We start from the raw sequence: 27710 nt of genomic DNA, 5'->3' as shown, positions 1-27710 counted from the left end.
AAGAAAACTTAAGACACTGTAAGTAAACTTATGGGTAAATAGGGTTTCCCAAGAGTGACCATGTATGATGTTATTTGTTTAATTTAAAAAATTTAGTCCAAAAGAGAAGGCTTAATTTAACATGACTAAGTTGGTATTTTTAAAAAATATTTATTTATTTATTTTAGAAAGAGAGCAAGCGAGGGGAGGAGCGAAGGGAGAGGGAGAGAGAATCCTCAAGCAGACTCCCTGCTGAGCAAGAAACTGTAGGCAGGGCTCAATTACATGACCATGAGATCATGACCTGAGCTGAAATGAAGAGTCGGACACTTAACCAACTGAGCCACTCAGGCGCCCCTAACATTACTAAGTTTTAAAGAGTAAGTATAATCCAATTTCAGTACCAAGATGAACAATATTTAATGAAAAAAACCCACAAACTTCAAGGTCTGTTCTTTAAAAGCATATTAGTTCTTACATAAGATGGAAGAATCAAAACTAGCTACAGTGGATATCACTGAGGTGAGCATCAACTGAAAGAGCACACTAACCAAACATTCATGTGAAAGGCAAAATTTAAAAACAGTAAATCTATTTTAGTCTGAGACATTATGAGGCTTATTTATTTGTAAAAATAATAATCATGCTTTTGAAAACATTTACTTATTTTAAACTACTTGGCATTTTTACTCAAGAAATAGGAAAATTAAGAAATGAAAAGAAAAAGGTAATTAAAATGTCAATACTGAAGTTTACATAGAGTTAATACTGGTACACACAGAGAAAAATATATATACATCTTTCCCAGTAATCAGAAAAACGGAAATGAAAGCAAACTACTAAGATAGTGTAACTTGGCACCAAATGCTATTCAATGTGGTGAAACAGTCTGCTTTTATACTGCTTGTGAGACCAAAAATTAACACATCCTTTTGCAGAAAAACAGAAATACTGAGGCACTATAAGGATCATATCTTCTGATATGTTAATGCTACTGGAGATTTAGCCTTAGGAAGTAATTTAAAAGAGGCAAAGTCCTCTACAGAGAGTACTGTGTAGAACAGCAAAAACATGCCAAATGCCTGAGAGGGCAAAGACTGGTATCATTAGGGTTCACAGCAAGTGTTAAATTATAAAACTTGCTAACGAAGCAATAATAATGACAACGTCTAGTCATTCTCCTTCCAAATCTTTCTCCAGAAAAAGCCATAATGACCTGTCTAAAAGTTCTTTAAAAAAAAAAAAAAAAAGATTTTTATTTATTTATTTATGAGAGAGAGAAAGAGAGAGCACCCACATGAGTGGGAAGGAGGAGCAGAGGGAGAGAGAATCCCAAGCTGATTCCTTGCTGAGCACTAGCTGGGTGTGAGAGGCTCGATCTCACGACCCTGAGATCACGACCTGAGCCAAGATCAAGAGTCGGACACTTAACCGACTGAGCCACCCAGGCACCCTACCTGTCTAAAAGTTCTATCTAATCAAGCATTCATGCTCAAAACCTCTTTTGCATGTATGATAATATTCAAATTCCTGGCACAGAGAACTTCAGAGTCCAGCCCAGTCTATTTTTTCAGCCTCATCTCCCCAGTGGCCACCCACTGTCTAAGTACAAAAGACATCCTGTCTTGTCTGAGCATGCCATGCTTTTAGGACTCCATGTTTTCACACATGTAACTCCCTGGTCTTTGCCAGGCAAGCTTCTCATCCCTTCAAGGCCCAGATCAAATGTCACCCTAAGAAGCTTTCCTGACTCTCTCCAAGCACTGCCTCATTTTCCTCCAAAGTGCTCTGCCCATAATCTCTAAAATACTATTTTTCACTTTATACCAATATGTATGTTTGTATCTTCTAGTAGTCTTTAAGAACAGGCACAATGTCAGTAAGCTCCAGAGCCCAGCATATTAGTTAAAATGTTGAACACATAACTACTTTTTATATGCCTTTTTATACAACTCTACCATTTTCCAAGAGGTATCATGTACTCTTATTTACCTTGCAGTATGGGAAAGGCTAGTATTATCTCTATTTTACCAAGTGACAAACTGAAGCTCAGGGAGATTTAGTGAATTGCTCAGGGTAACAGAACTAATAGATGGCAGAGGTAGAATTCAATTCTCACTTCTTGCAAGAGATTTTGTGAAACATCACTTTGTGGTTTTTATCATAGCTCTCCCATTAAAAATTTGGGGCTGTGTACAATTTAGAAGGATTTCGTTCTCATGTAACAGTTCCCCCCACATAGCAGGCTTATTGACTTAATGCATGAATAAATATTGGAAAAACACCGTAATTGTTAATTAACATTTTGCACCAAGTCTTTTTTTCTAACACTATGAGCTGGGCCTTAGTTTCCTGAGCTATAAAATAAGGGATGGTCATGTGCTACATCAGACTCACTTACCTACATGCTATTAAAAATTTGCCAGACTTTACCCCAATCTATTTAATCAGTATCTCTGAGGCTAGGACTTAGAAATGAAGGTTGCATATGCTCCCCTGGTGATTCTGACTGAGCCTCACCAATTTGGGAATTCCTAGACTACAGGACCTCTAAGTTTCCCTCTAACTGTAACATTTATGCTTCTTAAAAGAAAAATATCTATCCCCAGTATACCCTAAAATGCAAGGTACCTGAAATCGCTCTTTACTCGTTGCAAAGGACAACAATGTGCCATTTCTGTGTTACAGACCAGTAAATCAAATCTAATAATTATCCAGTAAAGCCAAATAATTCCCTAGGAATAAAGTATGTGCTCATGTGTCAGACACTACATTTACTTTCCAAGTTTCCTTGTACTATGTTTCAGGTCTGCCACAGTTAACTCTACTAACTATAAAGGGAATGGAGGAACGGATCTAATCATTTATGTAAAACTCATCATGTGTCAGGGACTCTGCTATGAGATGCATCTTCTACATACTGATCCATTTAATCCTCATGACAATGATACGGAACCTGAGACTCACAGAGATGAAGTAGCAATAAGTTACTGAACAAGATTTTGAACCCAGCTGGTTGGTCCTGTCTTGTCCTTTCTGTCTTATTATGACCCAACTACAAGGGCTAAAGGTTGTTTAATTTATTTGGAACACATGGAAAAACCAGGAAGAATTTTTGAAATCTGTAAATTATTAAAGGCTACCCAAAGAAGTGTTGTACAATAAAAGTTAATGAGAGAATCATATTACTCTGTAGCATTGAAAGCAGAAGGGCAACTTAGCAGAGTGGTGAAGATCATTAGCTCTGGAGCCAAACCATCTGGGTTGGAATCCCAATTCAGCTACTTACCAGCTGTGTGACTTTGTGCAAGTTACTTAATGTCTCTATGCCTCAGTTTCTTCCTCTGTAAAATGGAAATAAAAGAGTCTGCCTCTTAGAACGGTTGTGAGGATTTAATGAGGTAATAAATGTAAATAAAGATCTTAGAATAGTATCCACAGTAAGGGCTCAAATGTTAACTGTTATTATTACAATTGCCACCTTTATTTTTAGATACTATCTTCATGTCTTTTTTTGTTAAAATGTAAACATTACTGATTTAGGCCCAACCATGACTCATATCTGCTGAAGTGTATTAGCTGACATCCTTCATAAAAGCAGAAGAGCTAACTTCAAAGAGCAGGTTGGTCTGTGGATTCAGAGAGACTCAGGTTCAACTCTTGACTCTACCTCTGTCTAGTTCTGTGAACTACTGAAACTTTCTAAGCCTTAGATCCCTCATTTGTAAAATGGAAATAAAAAACAGCAAGGGTTGTGATGAGGATTAAGTAAGTGGAAAACAGCACAGTGCCTGGTCCACATGAAATGTCCAACAAATGTGGTTGCTGAACATATTTTGAACAAGCAGCTCCAGGGACAGCTAGGATATTGTCCTATTTCTCCATCAGCTTTTTTCTTTTCACATACCCATCAGCACTTGTCTCTACTGAAGCCCATTCTAACCAGTTTTTCAATTCAGTTTACAAACAGTAAGTAACTACTATGGCAAGGCAGTGAGTAAAGTGCAGATGAAAAAATAAAGATGTATTCCCCATCCTCAAGGATTTTTTAATTTAGTAGAAATAACATCATCTAGAATTTAAGACAAGCTAAATTCTAATTGTCTCACATTTAAGACAAGCTTTACGAAATGCTCATTAGAGGTTCAAGGTATCAAGTTCACTGGATGGAGTTATTCATTAGCAGGAAGCAGGAGTGAAGGAATGGATTTTCCAGTGGCAAGAGCCCTGAAGCTAGCACATGTTACTTCTCCCTGGGACACCCTAACCCACCTCCTTTCAACTCATCTTTCTTTCTTTTTTTTTTTTTTAAAGATTTTATTTATTTATTTGAGAGAGAGAGAATGAGAGACAGAGAGCATGAAAGGGAGGAAGGTCAGAGGGAGAAGCAGACTCCCTGCCGAGCAGGGAGCCCGATGCGGGACTCGATCCCGGGACTCTAGGATCATGACCTGAGCCGAAGGCAGTCGCTTAACCAACTGAGCCACCCAGGCGCCCCTCAACTCATCTTTCAAGACTGACTTCCAGTGTCATCTCTTCTGGGAAGTGCCTTAAACTGAAGTGAGTGCCCCTTTTCTGAGCTATGACAACAATTACCACTGTAAATGTCATGCTTGCTGGTCACCCTCAATGCACTGTGAGCTCCTTAAGGAGATATTGGAGCTTACTCATTTTAGTGTTCTCAGTGTCCAGGACCTACCAGGCACTCAATAAATGTTTGTTGAATAAATAAATAAAATTTCAACAAGCAGAGGGATGGCTGGGACATTCTAAACAGGGTAATAACATAAACAATGACATGGAAGTGGAAGAGCATGGGACATGTGTAAGATTAGTGACTGGTCTTGGCCGAGATGGAGAAGAATTTCAGGAAGAGACAGAGATGAGTACAGTGAGAGATGGCTACAAAGTAAGTAGGGCCAGATGTAGACGGTCACCTTCCAAAGTCTACCTATAACATAAGTTACAAATTTAATGAACATAATCATTTTAAAACTGTCAAGTACTAGAATAGAGAATTCAATCACTGCTGAATATAGAACCATTTTATACTCTACTATATGACATTCCTGTGACCTTCATTTGCCTAGGATAGTCCCAGTTTCCACTTGTTTTCCCAAGTTAGTATTCCCCAAAGTGTCTCTATTCAGATGATAAAATATGGTCATTCTAACCAAGGAAGAGATCTGTACCCCCAACACAGGTTATATATCCAGTTAAAATAAAATTCTGTCAACTTCTAAATCTGCAGAAATTTGGAAGGAAAAAATGTTAGTACATGGAGATAAATTTAACAACCAACTGCAGTAATCACATAAAAACATTATCTGACATAGCAGGTTATATACATAAAGGAAAAAATGTTACACTTTTGCTAAAGTAATTAACTTACTGTCAATTTTCTTTTTGCATTTCTTTTAGTTTTACATTCATAACTGAATCATTCCATTTTAATTGAGTTCCTTATGATGAACAAAATGGAAAAATGTATTATAAATCTTCTAGTTTTTTCTAGAATATTTTGGCAGAATTATGCAATACAAATCTGTCATGTTAGTAAGACTACACTGGAAAACAAATGTCTTTATTTGAAAATTTCTTTAAGTAAAAGCCTGAAAATATGAATCTACAGATTCCTATTCAATATCTATTTTTTGCCCTCTTCCTAACTAACCAGACCTTGATTTCTTGGGAGGCAATATGCTCAATTAAAAGTACTCATCTCATCAGACTTCCTTGTAGCTACAAACAACCATGTGACCAAATTCTGGCCAATGAGTTATAAGTGGAAACATTTGGTAGGGCTCCAGGAAAAATTATTGCTCTCTTGATAAAAAGAGAAAGACAGCTGGCCCATGCTTTCTGCCTTTTGCCCTCTGCCTTTCCCCCTTCTTCCTGCAGGATATAGACTTGATATAAGACTTGGAGCTTCCTTTGTAATACCATACTAATTCTATTTGTATTTCCAAATCCTTCAGTTCTGAGACTAGCCTACCCCAGCAATGGCTGCCTGAGGAGAGGGCAAAGGGAGTACTAAATGAAAAAGGTACCAAGAAACTTTTTGGGGTGATGCACATGTTCTCTATCTTGATTATAGTGGTGATGAAACAAATTTACACATTTGCAAAACTCATCAAGTTAAGATGGGTGTGTTTTACTGTATGCAAAGTGTACCTTAATAAAGATAGTTTTTAAAAAATCACTTGCTGAACTAAATCATAATATTTAAGCATATATTATGATTAACCTGCAGACTTTCTTAAAAAATAGGAACACAATAAATATTTGTTGGCTTCACCTAAATTATGTGTAGTTCTATGGCTATTAGGATAGTATAAATTATCATGCTGGAGGAGAAAAACACACACAACATCTGAAATGACAAATACCCACTTACGCAGTATTTGTATACACAACTATAGTTCTTTTGGGAAGAGACTAAGTCAGAAGACCCAACTCAACATTTCTAAGAGAAACAAAGTGATAATTCACTAAGAATAGCATACTTTTTCTTTTTAACTCTCTGTAGAAATCTATAAAAAAATTTTTCCATATAGAAACTTGGTGATACCAACAGTTTTCAGCTAAAAAAAAAAAAAATCAACATGCATGTAAAAAATACTGTTGAATCTTGACTAAAACATTCATAGAAGATATTAGTAGCAAAATTAAATCAAAATAACAAATAGTCTAAACCAGTGTTTCACATACTACTGCTTTGGAAAAAAACAGAGACTTGAGCATATCTAATGAAAATTGAGTATGACATTAAATGAGTTTATGTAATGATCCTTTGAACAAGGTTAAACAAGTTTCTTTACTTCTTTCTCATAAGCTTTAATGTGATAATGTGCACTGTGAATTCCCAAAAGAGTTATATGGAATGCAGTGTGTCTGACTTATTTCAGTCAGAGCACCTCATAGGACTTGGTTAAGGAAATCACACTTCAGGAAACACTGTTGCAGGATGATAGCACAAGCCAAATCAAATCAAGTTTTTCCTACATATTTTATTTTCATATCTCTATTTGGAGAAGGTAATTATGCCCTCTATTTAAAACATCTCCTTTAAAAATGTTTTTAAAAATCTACATTCTTGGGATGCCTGGGTGGCTCAGTCAGTTAAGTGTCTGCCTTCGGCTCAGGGCATGATCCCAGCATCCTGCAATAGAGCCCCACATGGGGCTCCCTGCTCAGCGGGGAGCCTGCTTCTTCCTCTCCTCCTTGCTTGTGCTCTTTGTCGCTCTCTCTGTCTCAATATCTCAAATAAATTAAAAAAAAAAAAATCTTAAAAATCTACATTCTTAGTAAATTTTAACTTATTGAGAAAAAATTAATATTTAGAGCTAGTCATGTAGCAAAGTTGATCCCCACCTCCTAAAAACAATCATTATTACAATCTGTGGGGTAAATTCAACCAATTATGAGTCTTTTCTTTAATGTAAAGAGACCTAGAATTTAGTCCTGGACTCTCATGATAATCATACTACTCTGAACAAATCACATACCATCTCAAAAGCTCAATTTCTTGAGCTATAAACTACTATAAAGTATAAAGCTGGGCCATATGAACTCTATGAAACTTGTTAGTTCTAAATATGCTATTTTCCAACTTATTACATTTAATATTTACTAAACAAAGTGAAAGAGTATTTTAAAAATATAGCTTATTTATTTTCAAAATCATCATTAAATATGAATTCTTTTTGCACAACACCTCCCTCATATTTATCACGTAAAATTTTAAATATGAGATTCATTTTGGTAAAAGCAGATTTTCATGTTCCTCTATTGTCTGAAGTAAAACTATATTTTAAACAAATCTACGTCTGTTGGCTGCAGGACAATGGGCCAGAGCTTAATAAAGTTTGAATACTTGAAAGCAAAAGATTATCATTCAGCCAGAAGCAAAGCAGATGAAAATGCAGTGTCCTCTCAACTGTTAATTATTATCAAAAGCAAAGTTTAACATCACGAGAGAACAATGTTCCAGTGGACCAACAGCAAAATATAATAATGACATTTAACAAATATTCTTTAATAAGAATTAATTATTTACCTGTAATGGACCCAATATGGAGCTTGTTGTATACATAAAAAAGAGACGAAGATAACTCAGAACATTTGCAAATGCAAAAAGCCCTTCCGCCACCAGAGTAGGATGGAATGCGTCCCAGTCCTTCCGGTCAGCAAAATCATGAAACTAAAGTTAGGAAGAAAAAGCCAAAGGTAAATAGCTCCTTCAGTTTAGGAAAATAAAAATAAATATTCTGACTATTGAAAGAAAACTAATTATTTATACCTCTTTCAGGGGTTCTCCTTTTATGTTTTGTAAAGTCCTCTTCTTTTAATACAAATAACATTATTTTAACTAAATAAAAGATCTTTACATATGTGAGGCAATATCACTTACTCTATATAAAGAGGTTTTCTCAGAAACTCTTAGGTTTTAAAAAATTAAGCAATTTTTTTTAAATGTTATTAAACTTTCTATGAATGAAATGTTTACTGGTTTTCCTTAACTTCTACAACACAAACTTTAAGTATTAAGTAAAATTTAAGTATGTTTGCTCTCAGTTAATTAGCTATCATATTAAATTAACCTAGCCCTTTAACTCAGGTTTCTAGAATGAACCCTAGAAGTTCTTCTCCCTTCTAAATACTAAGAAAGAGAGTTCATTATTATACCCAGACATAGAGTGGCCACATGTTCCAATTGCCTGGATAGTCTCAAATTGTATACCAGTTTTCCTTGCATAATCATTAATGCCCCATTTCACTCTCAAAGTGTCCTGGTTTGGATAAAAAATTATATGAGCACCCCACTTCTAGAACTAAAGAGACTGGTGTCAGACACCAATGACCCTCAACCATTTATCTATGTATGACCAATTTTTATTTTCTTAGTAATTGCACAACTCTGGTCACTAGAAATGCCTTACAAACATGTTCCAAACTACTGATCATTTAAAGGAATAGATTTTTTTAAAATAAAGTAAAATGACATAAGATAACCAGTTTTTTTTCTATAGTCTATAAATTAGTTAAAAACAAACAAACAAACAGAAAATATATCTCTCAGTTCTTTGACTGTGACGCCTTAGAAGAATTCTAAACTCAGGGCTTAAACAAAGATAGTTAACATAAAATCTGTTACCTTTTCTGGGCTTAGAAGAGCTTACATCTTCATAAAATTATAAGATGTGTATAAAACTAAATTTTTGTCAAATTCCAAATTTTAAAAATAGAGACATCAAAAAATTATCACACTTATGTCACTTTTTAAGCTATGGAAGACAATAATCATGATTTGGAATGTGGTAAAACACTATAGAATGAATTCTTAAAGATCAACTTTTTTCTAGCATGCATAAAGATAACTAACACTAATCAATTTCAGTAACTTTGTGTTCTCATTTTAAGTATATATACACATTAATGAGGTAAATGAACCTAGCTCAGATATAAGGAATCGGCATTTGGTAGAAAGAAAATGCCTAGACAGACCTGGATTTAAATCCAGTCTTGGTTTCTTACTGTGTGGTCTTGGATAAGTTATTTAATATCTCTGAGCTTCGTTTTCCTTATTTGCAAAATGGGGATAAGGACATCTGTCTCATAGAGTCCCTGTGAGGATAAAATGAGATAAAGTATAGCAAGTATCAGCCATGGTGCCTGGCACATAATAGGTAACCAACATTAAAAGGTAATTAACATCCTTCAAACTACTGGAAGGCAGGAAACAATGCACATTATTCCCTTACACTGGAATAGATTTAAAATGAAAACACATCAGATACAGATTTGGGCCAATGTAACTCTGAGTTATACAGATACCATATCTCAGGTTTTTCCTAACAAACCTTCATTTATATCTCCAGTTAACATAGCTAATAGTCACCTTGTTGTGAGCAACCACTTTGAGGGCAAAAGTTGCCAAATAAAGTGAATTCATGACAAAACTGAGTTGATTACGAGATTCTTCCAAAAAGTCTTCCAACCCTTCATACCAGAGTCTTTTAATGTCTGACCAAATCATCCCTAAAAAAAGGAAGGAAAAAAAATCAAATAATGCTCTTAACTCAATAATAAACTAAAGACTACTTTAAAACTCAAGATATTAAATAAATAACACTCGTATCAGCTATAGCTTCATTCAGAAGAAAAAATAACTTTTTAGTAAAAAGTTCTCAAAATTTGAAAGAAAATAACTATAAGTTTTATATAATATCTTTCTCATAAAAGAATTTTAATAAATGTGAAACAAGCATAAGAAAACAAATAAAGTGATGCTAAACACCCACACACACCTACAAAGGCTCAGTTCCTGATTCTTTTCTCTATCATGCTCACTCCTACAGTGACCTCATCCAGTCTAATCTAATGGCTTTAAATACCATCTATGGGCAGATTTTCAAATTTATCTCTCTAAACTCAATCTGTATTTATAGAATTAATATCTCTAACCCTCTCTCCTAAACTCAACTTGTATACGAACTTGACTACTCTACATCCCCAATGGGATGTCCTAACATACCAAACTGAACTCTTAATCTCTACCCCCAAATTCACTGTACCTTGAAGTCTTCCCCTCTCAGTTGATAGAAACTTCATCATTCTAGTGGCTCAATCCAAATTTCCTTGAATCATCCTTGACTCTTATTTCTTTTAATCCACACATTCAATGCAACAGCAAATCCTGTTGGCTCTACTTTCAAAATATATTTAGAATCTAACCCTTGTCACTAATCTCTTCAACTTCAAGCAACCATCCTGTCTAGCCTGGATTACTGAAATAGCCTACCTGGTCTCCCTGCTTTTATCCTGGTCTCCTTAAAATCTATTCTCAACTTAGCAACCAGAGTAGTCCTTGTAAAAAATGCAAGCGTTGAGGCTGAGGTCGAAGAGGTTGCTGCCTGTGTTCTCCTCTAGGATTTTCATGGATTCCTGTCTCACATTTAGGTCTTTCACCAATTTTAACTACTGGGACTTAATGAAGATAAAAAGCTTTTGCACAGCAAGGGAAACACTCGACAAAACCAAAAGACAACCAACAGAATGGGAGAAGATATTTGCAAATGTCTTATCAGATAAAGGACTAGTATCCAAAATCTATAAAGAACTAATCAAACTCAACACCCAAAGAACAAGTAATCTAATCAAGAAATGGGCAGAAGACATGAGCAGACATTTTTCCAAAGAAGACATCCAAATGGCCAACAAACACGAAAAAGTGCTCAATATCTCTCGGCATCAGCGAAATCCAAATCAAAACCTCAATGAGATACCACGTCACATCAGTCAGAATGGCTAAAATTAACAAGTCAGGAAATGACAGATATTGGCGAGGATGCGGAGAAAGGGGAACCCTCCTACACTGTTGGTGGGTATGCAAGGTGGTTTGGCCACTCTGGAAACCAGTATGGAGGTTCCTCAGAAAGTTGAAAATAGAGCTACCCTATCACCCAGCAATTGCACTACTAGGTACGTACCCAAAGATACAAATGTAGTGATCTGAAGGGGAACCTGTACCCCAATGTTTGTAACAGCAATATCCACAATGGCCAAACTATGGGGAGAGCCCAGATATCCATCGATAGATGACTGGATAAAAAAGATGTGGTAGGGACGCCTGGGTGGCTCAGATGGTTAAGCATTTGCCTTCGACTCAGGTCATGATCTCAGTATCCTGGGATTGAGTCCCGCATCAGGCTCCCTGCTCAGTGGGGAGCCTGCTTCTCCCTCTCCCTCTGCCTGCTGCTCCCTCTGCTTGTGCTCTCTCTATATATATCTCTGACAAATAAATAAAATCTTAAAAAAAAAGATGTGGTATAAATATACAATGGAATATTACAGCCATCAAAAAATGAAATCTTGCCATTTGCAATGGCATGGATGGAACTAGAGGGTATTATGCTAAGTGAAATAAGTCAATCAGAGAAAGACAATTATCATATGATCTCACTGATATGTGGAATTTAAGAAACAAAACAGAGGATCATAGGGGAAGAGAGGAAAAAATAAAACAAGATGAAACCAGAGAGGGAGACAAACCATAAGAGATTCTTAATCATAGGAAATAAACTGAGGGTTGCTGGAGGGGAGGTGGAAGGATGGGGTAACTGGGTGATGGACATTAAGGAGTGATGTAATAAGCACTGGGTATTATAAAGACTGATGAATCACAAACCTGTACCTCTGAAACCAATAATACATTCTATGTTAATCAAAAAAAATTGTAGAGAACTGAAATATCTAAAAAAATAAATAAATAAAATTAACAATAAATAAAGTTCACTTAATAGGTCTCATCAAAACATCAAACAGTGACGTCTGGGTGGCTCAGTAGGTTAAACGTCTGCCTTCAGCTCAGGTCATGATCCCAGGGTCCTGGGATCGAGCCCTGCATCGGGCTCCCCGCTGAGCTTCTCCCTCTCTCTGCCTGCCACTCCCCCTGCTTGTGCGCTCATGCTCTCTATCAAATAAATAAATAAAATCTTAAAAAAATTCAAATAAAGATAACACCTCATAATGGTGCTTAACTGCCGCCCCCCCCCCCAAAGAAACATAGGATTCAGTTGTGTGGTCCTTCCACTCCATCCTAAGTGTAAACTTACCCCAGATCTCTTTTCCCTTGTTACTGAGTATATGTTTTATAGTGATCCAATAAACCATGTGATTTTTTTTTTTTTAAAGATTTTATTTATTTATTTGAGAGAGAGAATGAGAGACAGAGAGCACGAGAGGGAAGCGGGTCAGAGGGAGAAGCAGACCCCCCGCTGAGCAGGGAGCCCGATGCGGGACTCGATCCAGGGACTCCAGGATCATGACCTGAGCCGAAGGCAGTCACTTAACCAACTGAGCCACCCAGGCGCCCCAAACCATGTGATTTGAGCATCAAAAAAATTGCAAGTGTTACTTCCCTTCTCAAAACTCTGAAGTAACTCCCAGAGGAGATAGGATTAACTACAGGTCTGAACTCAACCTATGTTACTGTCTACTAAAGGATTTCCTTGGAAACATACTACATTAAGAAAAATATGGAAGGTCAGCTGTGTTCAACATTGTTATAAAACAACACTGACTGTGGAATTGCATCTGGACTGGGAGGACTCTAAGTGGCCTCACAAACCCTGAAGGTATACACAGCCAAGCCTATAAAAAGACATGTTGAAACTGATGAATCTCTGAACTCTACCTCTGAAACTAATAATACACTATATGTTAATTAATTGAATTTAAAGAAATTTAAAAAAATAATTCATAACTGAAGTATATAATAATATAATATCATATATATAAAATCTAGTTTCTCTATGGGCTGCTTGACTACTTATTTGTCCATTCCCCAACAGTATTTTTTGTTACATTAGTGTTATGATTAATATGAGTGTTCCAATTTTGCTATTAAAAAAAATCATTGTCTATATGATTTCCTGGAGTACTTTGAATATGGTAGCTTCTAATATACCTAGTAAGTTTACAGGATGGTGAATCTTTACAATGTCAACTCATCAGTCAACAGTGTGTGTTTCTTTATTGACTTTAACTCTATTTGTGACATTTAAAAATTTTTTATCTATAATCTTCTTAACAGATTAAAAAAAAAAGACATGTTGAGAAACACAGGTCTCAGCTTCTCTGTGTGATGTCTCTCTTCACTCAAGAATGTGCTTGCAGTGGGAGGAGCTACACTCTTGGGCTTTATGAGGTAGAGCTGCCACTAGATTTGAGGCTTCTGTAGTTGGGGTAGCCCACGTCCATCCCGTACAACTGAATATGCCCACAATGGGGCTGGGAAACAGCCCCAGACTTTTGTAAGAACTGCCAATAAAGATATACTTGAAGCTGTAATGCTGACATGTTGTACTTTCCTGTCTTGTACCCTTCTACAAAGCTAATAAGTAAACCAGGGCCAGGTTCCCACCTACTGTGTACTGCAAGTGTGAATGTCAACGAGGACCCAAGATCACTGCTATTGATTGTGCAGAGTGGGTGTCGCACCTTCCCTTTTATCTCATGTCACTCAGAGTCAAAAGTAATTTCTTTACCATGACCTGCAAGGCCCTATATCACTTCTCCCCTCTGGCATTCTCTCCTATCCATCTTTCCTTTCACTACTTCTCACACTGGCCTCTTTGCTTCCTTGCCATCCTCTGAACACACAAGGCTTCTGCGTTAGGGTGTTTACATCAGCTCTTCCCTCTGACTGGAAGCTCCTCACCCAGATATCCATTTGATTAACTCCTTTACTTCACGTCTTTGCTTACCACCTACTCTGATCATCCTATTAATAAATTGCAAACCCCATGTCCTCCACTCCCAACTCCCTAACTCTGCTTCTATCTTTCTTTTCCCTTAGTACTTAACACTTTTAAACATTGGGTATAGTGTACTTATTATGTCTATTATTAACTGACTTTATTCACTCCACTTAGAGGAAATTCTTCAAGAGTAAGAATTTTTGTTTTTATTAACCAATGTCCTAAATGTCCTGGATGGCTCCTAATACATAGTGGTTGCTCAAAAAATGTGCTAAATGAATAAATATACACAAATAAAACCCAAACAAACAAAAATCCCTTCCCCCCCCGCAAAAAATCCCTTCCCCTTTTTTGACCAGAAATTCCTCCATAATTAATATATTCCTAGGAGTACCAGAGAACAATATTATATTCTAGGATAGTTTTATGATAAATTCTTTCATAAGATCTTTTTAAGGAGAATATACAGTAATAAAAAAATAGAGTGCTGCAACATAACATATGGGCGGAGATCAAGTTAAGCCAGTCAGAATCATCCTCTGGTTTACCAGTAGGCAGAATAATTCCCCTAGGAAGCACATGAAGCATTCTTGAAAAACTGTTTATAACATCTTAATTACACAGTACCCGTATTTTATGCAGAAAACCATTTTTAAATATTTGCAGATCTGACAGGGAAAATACTTTTAAAAATTCCACTTAGATGAGCTTCTATTTAAAATGAATACATAAAAACTATCTGAAAATGTTAAACCATTCTTTTTTTTTAACTCAAATACTGTACCACTGAAACATTAAACTGAAACAGATGCTTACAGAAATAAGTGTTTTATTTCTGTAAAATGCAATATTATAACTAAAAGGAACTCTTGACAACAATTACAAAAGGAATTGGACAAGATTTTTGATTTAAAAAAAAAAAAAGGCAGGGGGGCCTGGGTGGCTCAGTCGTTAAGCATCTGCCTTCAGCTCAGGTCATGGTCCCAGGGTCCTGGGATCGAGCCCCACATGGGGCTCCCTGCTCTGCGGGAAGCCTGCTTCTCCCTCTCCCACTCCCTCTGCTTGTGTTCCCTCTCTTGCTGTGTCTCTCTCTGTCAAATAAATAAATAAAATCTTTAAAAAAACAAAAAAAGGCAGACATGTGAAAGAACAGTGAGTACCACTGTCAGGTGGTTTCCCATCTTCTGCACAACACCTCACAACAAAATGAAGCTAATACACTTGACATATTTGATATTTCTGAATTGAATTAAGAGAACAAAATAATTTTAGACTATTATAATCAGTACATTCACTAGCCAATGTACTATATTTTAGGGTCTTTTTTTGTTTTTATTTTTTTTAGAATTAGTAACCAACACTATAAGCTGTAATCCCATCATTTTGGGATTCCTCAAGGCCTGCTCCTACATCCTCTATTCTCATTTTATACTTTCTCAAGTGTCTCATTCATGCCCATAATTTCATATACAACCTATATGCAGATTATTCACACATTGCTAACTCAAGCTTAGACTTCCTCTTGAGTTCCAGACAATGATGTCTAATTGTCTTTTAGATATCTTGAAGTCTTTTTAATTTCAACGTAACCAAAGCCACAGTCAGGATCTACTCTCTCTCAAATCCCAAAACCAAGTACTCTTCCAAAATACCTACACTGCTTAATAAACTCACTCTTCCTCACCTCCTATATACTGTGTATTTCCATGTCCTATTGACTTTACTTTGTAAGTATCTCTCACATCTGTTCCCTACTCTCTTTTTCTAGCATAACCACTGTAAGTCCAAGGTACCATCAGCTTTCATCTGCAACAGCCTCCTTCTGGTCTCCCTCCATCCACTCTTGCCACAGCCCTATCCTCCTAACCATTCTCTACTATAGCCAGAATAATCTTTTCAAAAGCAAATCTGAAATACAGAAACAAAAAAACAAAAGGCAAATCTGATCATGTCACTCAAATACTTAAAAATTTCAATGGTTTTCCATTGTTCTTAGCATTAAAGTCAAAATTACTTAACATGGCCCACAAGCCTGTCTATGGTCTGAAGTACCATCCCTTTCTACAGTTTCATCTTGGATTTTGCTTCTCTTGTTCTTTCTGCTCCAGCCTTTACTCAGTACCTTCTTTGTGCCACACTCCTTCTTGCCATGGTGCCTCTGAACGTAACTTTTATATCAGCCTAGAATACTCTTCTCTCCTAATTGTCTCAGTTGACTCTTTTTTATTTTTTAGATCTAGCTCATTTATCAGTTCCTCAAGAAAGCCTTCTTCTAACTTTTCTGACTCAGTAGGATGCCCTTATAATATGCTTGCTCTCCTAGCTCTATGACCTTTACTTAGCAGCACTTAGCTCATTTGTGCTTTTTCATTTATCTGTGCAATTTTCAAGTTATTGGGGTTTTGCCTTAATTAGACCATAAGCTCCATGAGTTAGTTATACCATATCTCAGTTTTGCCTGTGCTTGGACAAAGTAGATATACAAAATTTTTAAAAATATATTTTTAGGGGCACCTGGGTGGCTCAGTCAGTTAAGCATCTGCCTTCGGCTTAGGTCATGATCCCAGGGTCCTGGGATCAAGTCCCACAACTGGCCTCCCTGCTCAGCAGGGAACCTGCTTCTCCCTCTCCCTCTGCCTGCTTTTCTCCCTGCTTGTGCTCTCTCTCTCTCTCTGTCAAATAAATAAATAAATAAAATCTTTAAATATATATATATATTTATACTAGCTGTTCTATTATATTCTAACAGTAAAAAATTAAGTAAAAGGATACCACTAATATTCTGTGCATTCATCAACACATTATTTCCATTTACCTATGTGTTTTTTATAATTTAACCCTACTTTTCCCGGAAAGCTAAGGAAAAGAACAAGAAACAAATGTACAAAAGTCAGCCATCGTGAGTCAAAAGTCACTGCGTTCACTGCGTGAAATAATACATTGAATGAGGAAGTGCCTTTAGATAAGCAGGCCAATGATTCCTACATGTTTCCTTAGAGCAAGTTCAGATCTACATATCTAAGGAAACCCAGAGTGATCTAATTACATAACAGGCTTAGAAGATGTCCTTGGCAAGGTTTATTCAGATCTATTGGTTTCAAAGCAGAAGCTGTGCTGAGAAAAGTAAAACACTTCCAGGAATTTTACTAGCTTAATGCACATTATGCTCTTCTACTGAAGCAGAATATGGTTAGAAAATTAATCATATTGTATGTGCATGAATATTCAATAATGTCATTGAAAATAGGGCCATCATGATTAAAAAGAAGTAGCAATAGTTTTACCATTATTATGAAATTCCATTACAGCAGCAATCTTTACACTATCCAAACAGTGGTATAACTCTGAGTTCAATGAGTTTTTACTCACTGCTAAGAAATATAAATTTTAACTTGATCCTTACACAGACTTAGGAAACATGAATCTTACTTACAAAACAAAGAAAAGATTCTTTCTTTCTCATGACTATTTAAACAATAGTTTACAGATAAATGATATAAAATTTCCTTTCTTTATTACTAAGATATATATATAACAATCTTTCAGAAGTAGTTTAAATGAATAGAGGGAAAAAGTGCTTCTTAGAGATTCCATTCAGTATAATATTTTTTAACCCATTCAAAAAACAATATAAACAAGTTTCACACTAGAAAGCTCTATAATGATGCAATTTGGAATTACCTATGATAAAGTATAAATTACTTCCTAAATTAAAATATTAAATTTTAGATAAAATAGCAGAAATACAGGAGAGAAAAATATTAACAAGAAGAAATTATTTAATTCCCTTTAACCTAGAATTCAGATGTGTTATTTTTACTTTATCTACCTAATTTTAAATTAATGCACAATGGATTGAATACTGCTAAAAGTAAAACTCTGATTTAAATCAAGTTGCTTTAAATGAACTAACTTCCAAATAAAAATAAAAATTCCAAAACATGCAAATTATTTTTATAGCTGAAGGAGAACTAAAAGTGAAAATGATACATTAATTTTCTCAAATTATTTAATGGTTAAATCAATAAAGAACATATTGATCAATCAGTGTTTTATACCATAGAAAATACTAAATTTTAATATCCCTTTATTCTATAGCAAAGAGGAAAAAGACAGGTGAGAAATACTGAGTTGAAAAATAAGGCTAAAAAAGGAAACAATCAACAAAACTAAAAGGCAACCTATGGAATGGGAGAAAATATTCACAAATGACATATCAGACAGATAAAGGGCTAGTATCCAAAATCTATAAAGAATTTATCAAACTCAACAGCCCCCCAAAAAAATCCAGTCAAGAAATGGGCAGAAGACATGAACAGACATTTCTCCAAAGAAGACATACAAATGGCTAACAGACACATGAAAAAATGGTCAACATCATTCAACATCAGGGAAATACAAATCAAAACCACAATGAGATACAACCTCACACTGGTCAGAATAGCTAAAATTAACAGCATGGAGGTTCCTTAAAAAGTTAAAAATAGAACAACCCTACAACTCAGCAACTGCACTACTAGGTATTTATCTAAAGGATACAAACATAGTGATTGGAAGGGGCACATGCACCCCAATGTTTATAGCAGCAATGTCCACAATAGCCAAAATATGGAAAGAGCCCAGATACCCATCAACAGATGAATGGATAAAGAAGATGTGATATATAGATATAGATATAGATAGATAATGAAATATTACTCACCCATCAAAAATAATGAAACTTTGCCATTTGCAATGACATGAATGGAACTAGAGGGTATTATGCTAAATGAAATAAATCAGTTAGAGAAAGACAAATACCATATGATTTCAGTCATATGTAGAATATTTTTAAAGATTTATTTATTTGAGAGAGAGCATGCAAGCAAGTGTGGGGAGGGGCAGAGGGAGAGGGAGAGAGAAACCTTAGCAGACTTCTTGATGAGCTCAGAGCCCCATGTGGGGCTCGAGCTCATGACCCTGAGATCATGACCTGAGCTGAAACCAAGAGTCAGTCGTTTAACCGACTGCGCCACCCAGGGTCCCCTCACTCATATGTGGAATGTAAGAAACAAAACAGATGAACATAGGGGAAGGGAAGGAAAAATAAAATAAGATAAAAACAGAGGAGGAGGCAAACCATAAGAGACTCTTAACTATAGGAAACAAACAGGGTTGCTGGAGGGGTGGTGGGTGGGGGGATGGGGAAATTGGGTGATGGGTATTAAGGAGGGCACTTGATATAATGAGCACTGGGTGTTATATGCAACTAATGAATCACTAAATTCTACCCCTGAAACTAATAATACATTATGTGTTAACTAAATTGAATTAAAAAAAAATAAGACTGAAGATACAGAGGGAAATAAAGGAGATGTCATTAAAAGACCATAAATAGACGAATGTGATTGTATCTCAACCCTCCTCCATCCCTCACAAAAAAGGGCAAGAGCTGTAAAAACTGCAGAAGGTCATTTAAAATATTAATCATACAGCATAATACTTATAAAAAACAATTTTCAGAAAATAAAGTATCTTATATTTAAAAACCCTGTCATGGGCGCCTGGGTGGCTCAGTCATTAAGCGTCTGTCTTCGGCTCAGGTCATGATCTCAAGGTCCTGGGATCGAGCCCCGCATCAGGCTCCCTGCTCGGTGGGAGGCCTGCTTCTCCCTCTCCCACTCCCCCTGGTTGTGTTCCCTCTCTCCGTGTGTCTCTGTCAAATAAATAAAATCTTAAAAAAAAAAATTAAAAAAAAAAACCAACCTTGTCATATCTAAAGAGATTGGGGTATCATTACAAAGAACTGATTCATATTGAATGAGTCACGGGGAATCCTTTAAATCTAAATTTAAATAATGTTTCTATAATAAAGATAAAGATGTAACCTCGTAAGTTCGTAAGTTCTTAAAAGGAAAACTAATGGTATAATAAAACAAAATAGTTAACTCTTCAAATGCAAGAAAGTATAATATATATCACATTTCAAAGTACCTAAGAAAAGATTCATACTCTTATACCAAAAAAGCATTCACCAGCACAATTTTCCTGTTTTAATGATAATGAAAAATTTTAGAGACTGAGAATAAAGAATTTCTCACTTCCATGTAATTAAGTAATATTAAATAAGAGATCTGCTGCCTTATCAAGTTCAGGATCATTTATCGTTACAAAAATGTTAGTTAAGTCTTCCATGATCATGAAAGTGTTCAAATTCTTGCTGTGTAAACAGTTTAAAATTATAAACTGAACACAGATGTTTGTAATACCACCAAGCAAAGGAGAATTAATGGGCTATATAAAAGCAGAATCTTTTGAATAAACTTGACACTTACCAATAATCCACAGTATAAGTAGATAGTCTATTCTTTCAAGGGCTGGCCCCATTGTGTTTTTCTTATCCTCATTGTAGACAAGAGAGTAGAGGTTTAATAACAGCAGGAATGTGAAATATGATGCTCCATGAATAATAAATTTCATAAAAGGAGTGTGAATGATTCTGCCAAACTGAGATTTGGGAGCTATCAAATAACAAAGTGACAAAACTGGCCAAAAGATGCCAACTGTCAAAACAGTCATTATCTTCTTACAGGTGGGCTTACGTCGGTAACCTGACATCTGCCCAAACCAAACAGTGTTCAGGAACTGCTGGCAGTTAGACTGTGAGACAAACTGGAAAGAACACACACATACACAAAAATAAATAAATATTAATAATTATTAATGAATAATTATTCTGTTAATAATTATTAATAAATAATTAATACCTATAAACATAATTTGATAATACCATTATTTAACTGATATTCAAAGTGTTACTATTTCAAAATCAATTCTATACAATCCACACAATTTTTTGTTTTTTGTTTTTCTTACATGTAATAAAAGAGTGTAGAGGTTGAGAGCATAGACTCTGGAGCCAGATTACCTGGATTCAAATCCAGGCTCTGCCACTTAATAATTGACCTTCAGCAAGTCTTTAAACCTCTTTAAGCCTCAAATTTCCCATCTATAAAATGGGGATAATAATAGTCTCTACTCATAAACTTGTGATGAGGATTAAATGTAAAACTCTTAGAACAGTGCCTGATTCATAGCATGTAGTATATAAGTATTAATATTAATAGCCTACTTAGCCATTTTGCAAAATAAAGACTCTCCTAACGTTTGTGAAATTTCAAAGTTAACAACCACAAACCAAAGAAAAAAACTTTTTTGTCTAGAAGAACTACTGATTTCAGTTATAAGAAACCAAGATACTAAGATAGCAAATCAATCCAAGTCTAAACATCAGATATATTTATGCTCCATGAAAACATTGAGACTTTCTTAAAATGTATTATACTCTTAAATCTGCTTAAAACTAAATTCTGTGTAAGAAAAAAAGGAAATATATTACCAAATAAGAGGGAAATTCTAGTTCAAGTATAGGAATCAATTTATCAAAGTTTACAAAGCTTCTTTGTTTACTGATTTCAGAAGCAGTATTTTCCCAATATAATGCTCATGTTGTGAAGTATAACTTAAGGATTCTGGTAACTGTGGATATAATAATGTGATCAGGTTTGAAATTACCATAGCACAAGTCATCATAATGTCATTCAGATATTAAATACTAATTGGTCAATCTTCTGTTTTTAAAATGATTTATCCTGGGCACTAGGTGGCTCAATCCGGTAGGCGTCTGACTCATGATCTCAGGGTCCTGGGATGGAGCTCCGCGTTGGGCTCGCTGCTCAGCTTGGAGTCTGCTTCTCTCCCTTTCCCTCTGCCCTTTCCCACCGCTCATGCTCTCTCTCTCTCTCTCTCTCAAATAAATAAATAAAATCTTAAAAAAAAAAAGAAAGAAAGAAATTTCCTAATATACTATACTTGTTTTTGGCAGTTAAGTCTTAACTTCATTCTTCATTCTTCTGCTCAGATTCCAGTGCTCTTAGGGGATCTTAATTTGTCTCTCAAGATGAAATACTGGGGAGAGAAATAGCTTTTCCTCCTACCAACTACCCAGTTTAGTGGCATCCCAAACTTAGTGGTTTCTCCCTTCCTGCCACTATCAAAGGACTGACTGCTGTCCTTGACATCCCTCTGTATAGTGATGATTTAATTAACAGTAATGTTAAATATGTAATTTGAAGAACAAAATTTCAACTAGAAATGTTTTAAGTCTGTGGTGGTTTTAAAACATTGATACAAATTCTTTGCTACTCTTCTCATCAAGAGGTGGCTTATCAATGTTTCATACCCTTCAATTCAACAAAGCTGTGATTGCTTTAATCAGTAAATTCTGGGAGAAGTGATACTATGTGACTTCTGAGGGTAGGTTTTAAAAGGCCATGCAGCTTCTATCTTGTTTGAGGAACACTTGCTCTTGGTGCCACTAACTGCTATATAAAGCATCCTACTACCCGAAGTTACCATGCTGTGAGGAAGCCCAGGCTACATGTAGGCACTCTGGGCAGCCCTCAGAGGCTTCTTAGACTATCTCCTCACAGTCAACCCACCATGATGACCATGCCCCTCTGTGATTCCAGTAGTACGTGCTCAGGAGGCCCATCCTCTATGGATCCAGCCGGCCCACTCAAGAGCTCCCTGTTGGAGTCCTCAGCGGCTGCTCAGGCACCAGACATTTGAGTGAAAAAGCCTCCAGATGATTGTAGCCCCCAGTCATCTGAGCTATCTCCAGCTGAGACCCTAGACATAGTGAAGCAAGGACAAATTATCCATCCTTGCTGTGCCCTTTCCTAATTCCTGGCCTACACAATCCAAGAGCATAATAAAATGATTATAAAATTATTATAAATGATTATGAAATACTGTTTTATGCCACTAAGTATCAGGAGTTTGCTATTCAGGACAGATTACCTAAACAAAGTCTACCAACTATTTGGGAAGATATTATCCTCCCCTTTGATCATATCTAGAAATCTAGTTTAAAAAACTGTATTTTCATTCATCCTTAAAATTACAGAGTATTTTCCTTTCAAATAAAAATATTATTACTACTTCTTGTTTCCTTGCATCTTCTTTAGAACGGAATATTTGGTTACATCTGTGAGTCCTCAGGTGATATATATATATATATATATATATATCAATCATTAGGAAACTGGCTCTTAGTTTTTCCTTCCCTAACCAGGATAATCTCAGGTCTTTCCACCTTTCTTTGAGGTTCTTTTTCCAATCCCTTAAGTTGATTTTATATCTTGTTATCTCTTTATTCTATCATTTTCTAGTATTTCATGTCTATTTTAGGTTGTGGAACACAGAAGTAAATAAATTAACCTAAGATCTAGTCAAAATGTATATTAGAGGATGATTACATCAGGGGTTCTATATTGTTTCTATTTATACAGATTAGTGTTGTATTTCCTTTTTAAGCACACAGGTATGTTGTTGATTTATAATCTTACAGTTACACTGGTCCAAAATCTTGTGTTTAATTTTTTCCTATAAATGTTTTATCTTAATCAAGAACCTCAGAGTACTAGAAAAAGCATAGGATTTGAAATCAGAAATTTGGATAAGTGATATACTATGTAGGTAATGTTAAACACCTTAAAATTCCTGTACCAATTTCCTGAGTCACAAAACCATTATGAGGCTCAAATTTTCAACCAAAATAATACAAAATTCTGCTCCAGCACCAAAGGTCCTATATCTTGCCTTCCACAATTATCTGTCTCAGGTCCCATTTTTATATTAATACAAATCTGATAAGCAAGTTTTATTCCAACATCTATATTAATAATAAAAATAATGTGCCTTAAGGGTGTCTGGGTGGCTCAGTTGGCTGAATGTCCAATGAGTTTGGCTCAGGTCATGATCTCAGGGTCGGGAGATTGAGCCCTGTGATGGTTCTGCACTAAGTGCAGAGTCTGTTTGTCCCTCTCCCTCTGCCCTTTCCCCTGCTTGTGCTCTTACTCTCTCATGCTCTCTCTCTCAAATAAATAAATCAAATCTTTAAAAAAAAATAATGGGTCTTAGAAAAAATATCTTAAAAGTATCATTTACCAATACCTCATACTATCAACTGGATATCATTACCTACATAGAAACACCCATATTTAGTAAATTATCTCAAAAAATGAAATTTAAAATGCATACCTTCCTTCTTCAAGTTCCTGAATCGTGTATCGTGTGTGTGTGTGTGTGTATGTGTGTGTGGGGGGGTGAGGGGATTAGAAACAGGTATTTCCCTTAATAAGAAGAGATGATGCCAGGAGAGCCAGATTCAACTTAGTTATCATATCATGTGCTTCTCCACCTTTGGGTTTCAATGAATTAACAAATAAGAACCAGGAAACACACTATCTGATACTTTACTTTTAAATAGAAAGGAACTATTACTGTAGAAAGCGCTATTTATAACCAAATCAACAAAACAAACCTATGACTGACAAAACACAAGATGGAAACATCATTGTGAAAGTACTTACTATACAAAATCTTACCTCAATAGCTACTACTTGGCAAAAATGTTAAATTAATATCCATATTATTATTATAATTAATATTGTTAAAAGCAACTTGTGTCAACAATACTTCAATTTTTTTTAAAAAAGGAAAGTAGTAAAACTGTCCTTGAACCAAAAAATAATAATAGCAACTGCCATTTATTGAGTATTTGCTTAATGCCATACTCATTGTACTAAACTTTTAAAGTACATTTCCTTGGGGTGCCTGGGTGGCTCAGTCGAGTAAGCATCTGCCTTTGGCTCAGGTCATGATCCCAGGGTTCTGGAATTGAGCCCCACATTGGGCTCCCCACTCAGCAGGGAGTCTGCTTCTCCCTCTCCCTCTGACCCTCATCCCAGTTCATGCTCTCACTCCCTCTCTTAAATAAATAAATAAAAATCTTTTTAAAAAAGTGATAGTAGAGTACATATCTTTAATTCTTAATTAATTGCTCTGAACCACTGTGGAGGAAATAATTCTTTTTTAAGAGATTTATTTATTTATTTTATATATAAAGAGAGGCCTAGCAGGAGGGGCAGAGGGAGAGGGAGAGAGAACCCCAAGTAGACTCCACACTGAGCGAGGAGGCTGGCTCTATCTCACGATCCTGAGATCATGACCTGAGCAGAAACCAAGAGTCAGACACTTAACTGACTGTGCCACCCAGGCACCCTGAAAATAATGTATATATATCACAGAAAACCTCATACCTCCTTTTGGTTATATTTGATAGCAAGTTTTAGACGACTTAAATTCATTCTTTCTTCTAGTAATCCCCGTTTGTCAAGAGGCTCATCACTAGATGTATGGTTTAGGATAACTTCCAATTCTCGTGAATTCCGGGCTTGTGCAAGCAAATCTTTAGCAAACATTTTACATTGTCGGGCTAGCTCCTCATAATCATTCCTGCAAAATGCAACAGTTTATTATTAGAAATGTCACTTCCGACTTTTAATTATTTACTCAGTAACATTTTAATTCTGATAGGGCTATACAAAATCTGAAGTCATTTTGTGCTGATGGTCAAAAGAACCTTTTGGTACATAAATTCTCTACAGCTTTGGGGAAAACTCTAACACAATTATGTACTCTGTTTCACACTGATAATTTTAGATGAGTACAGTATTTCCTTATATATACTGATATTCCTAGAAATTCTGATTATAGTTGTCAACCAGTTATTAACTCATTTGCCCTTATTCTCTGTAAGCTTGATATAAAACTTCCTTTTATATGACTTATCTAAACAATAGATAATAATAATGCTATCCAATAAATATTACTATGTAACTTTTAATGAGACGTGTTTTCAATAATAGTCTACAACATGTTGTATGCTACTTCTGATATTAAAATAATATTCTGATTCACTTTAAAGTGTTCATTTGAGCAAAAGCCAAGTTGGGCAGAAAAGACAATGAAATACTCCTAGTAAAGAATTTCCTTTCATAATCACTACTCCTTGAAACTTAGGATTTTAACTGCTGGTTAAAGATAGGCCTAAATTAACCAACTTGTGAGAAATTAAGAAGTTTTAACAGATAATCCTCTTTAAGAACATCAATTATGTTAAAATTACATCTGAGTATAATAACTTGAAAATAAAGTTATAAATAAATATGAGTCAACTGGGGTCATATTTCAGGAAATAATTTTTATTCAGTTTTTTTCTCCTTACTGGGAAAGGAAGGGAAAACAGAAAAATTTCCCAATGATTAATCATCTATACAATGGGATTTTCCATAAACAGAAAATTATCACTCAAAGAATTAAAAACTTTTCCTTAGAGGCTAACATTTTTCTCATCTACTCTTTGCATTTACTATATAACCAAAACTACCTAAGAATAAGTAATTGGATTTCTTTAACAAATGAAGTATTACTGCTTCTTAGTCTAGGAATCTAATTACAGATGAGAATATCCATCAAAAGTGTGTATTATTACAAAGAGGTCTCATCTTTAGGTAAACACTGACAGACCACTAAATTCAGTAAAATTAATATATTCTATTAATCTAATTTTCTTAATCTTTAACAAATTATTAGAAGACTAATAAGTGGCTATATAGTTTAGATGGAAATATAGTAGACTAGAAGCCAGGAGTCCCATGTTCTAGTTATAACTTTTGCTAACTCTGTTCCTAATTAGATGCTGCTATCAGTAAGATATCTAACCTATATAGATCACCTTCCTTGTCTACAAAAACAAGGGGATTGAAGTAAATGGATTCTATGATCTATGTTCAAAATCTAACTTTATTATCCTATGATTACAGAATAATCATAGCAGTTGCTTCAAATCCTTTTTGGAAGGAGCTGAATGAATTCTATTTTATAAGGTAACTCAGAACTCCAATTATAAGATTATAATAGGAAATTCTTCAGATTTAAAAGGAATAATTTATTAACAGCCTCATATGCTAATAAGTTAAAAGTAGCAACAAGTTACGTTTTAACCATGTCTTATGTGTTTCTCAAAGTATATACTTTATGTCATACCAAGTTTAAATAAATTTTAACTTATCCAAATTGAAATACAGGAGTTCCATACTTGAAAACTTATAAACAGGTATATTTAAAAAGTTTCTAGAACTCAGCTATCAAGAACACACTATAAACTGCTGTTAAGGCATAAGAAAACTTCAAGCTTCTTATCGGCCTTCCAGGAAGAAGACTGAATCTTTCCATCTTGTCAAGTCACGAGAGGAGTGTAATGCAAAGACATGAGGCTCCCACAGCAGCTAGACTTAAAAGGAAAGGTAGAGATAGGTATTACCTGCCCCCCAGAAACCTCACAGCAGGAACTGGCAAGAAATGATCAATTTCTCCTTCTTCGGGGGCCACCAGGGATACTTTAACATAAGGGAAAATCTCAAAGCTTTTCCTCAAGTCTACGAAATGTAGTTTTCTAAGGACTTTTATTTTTTTAATGTTTAAATTAGTAGTTTAATAGGTTGCTTTTTCCAGAGCCTTTTTTTGTCCCTCCAACTTAACTCTCCAAGGGAAATTGATAACAATGATTCTTTGTGTCAA

The 27710-nt window shown here is 35.4% G+C and overlaps 1 protein-coding gene across 3 annotated transcripts in view; it reads right to left on the bottom strand.

The window, feature by feature from the left end:
- The window catches only part of TRPC1 (transient receptor potential cation channel subfamily C member 1), a 70475-nt gene that overhangs the window by 7307 nt on the left and 35458 nt on the right, over positions 1 to 27710 (bottom strand). For all 3 annotated transcript variants that reach the window (XM_034996279.1, XM_034996275.1, XM_034996284.1), the window contains 4 exons: positions 25388 to 25583; positions 20558 to 20894; positions 9881 to 10020; positions 8039 to 8182 (listed from right to left, as the gene is read on the bottom strand). In XM_034996279.1, coding sequence (XP_034852170.1) covers positions 8039 to 8182; positions 9881 to 10020; positions 20558 to 20894; positions 25388 to 25583 — 817 coding nt within the window. The remainder of the gene's footprint in view (positions 1 to 8038; positions 8183 to 9880; positions 10021 to 20557; positions 20895 to 25387; positions 25584 to 27710) is intronic.

The sequence above is a fragment of the Mirounga leonina genome, unplaced genomic scaffold (genome assembly GCF_011800145.1).
Source record: "Mirounga leonina isolate KUSES-001 unplaced genomic scaffold, KU_Mleo_1.0 Mir_115, whole genome shotgun sequence".
Classification (NCBI taxonomy): Eukaryota; Metazoa; Chordata; class Mammalia; order Carnivora; family Phocidae; genus Mirounga; species Mirounga leonina.
This window is presented reverse-complemented; position numbering and strand designations above follow the sequence as displayed.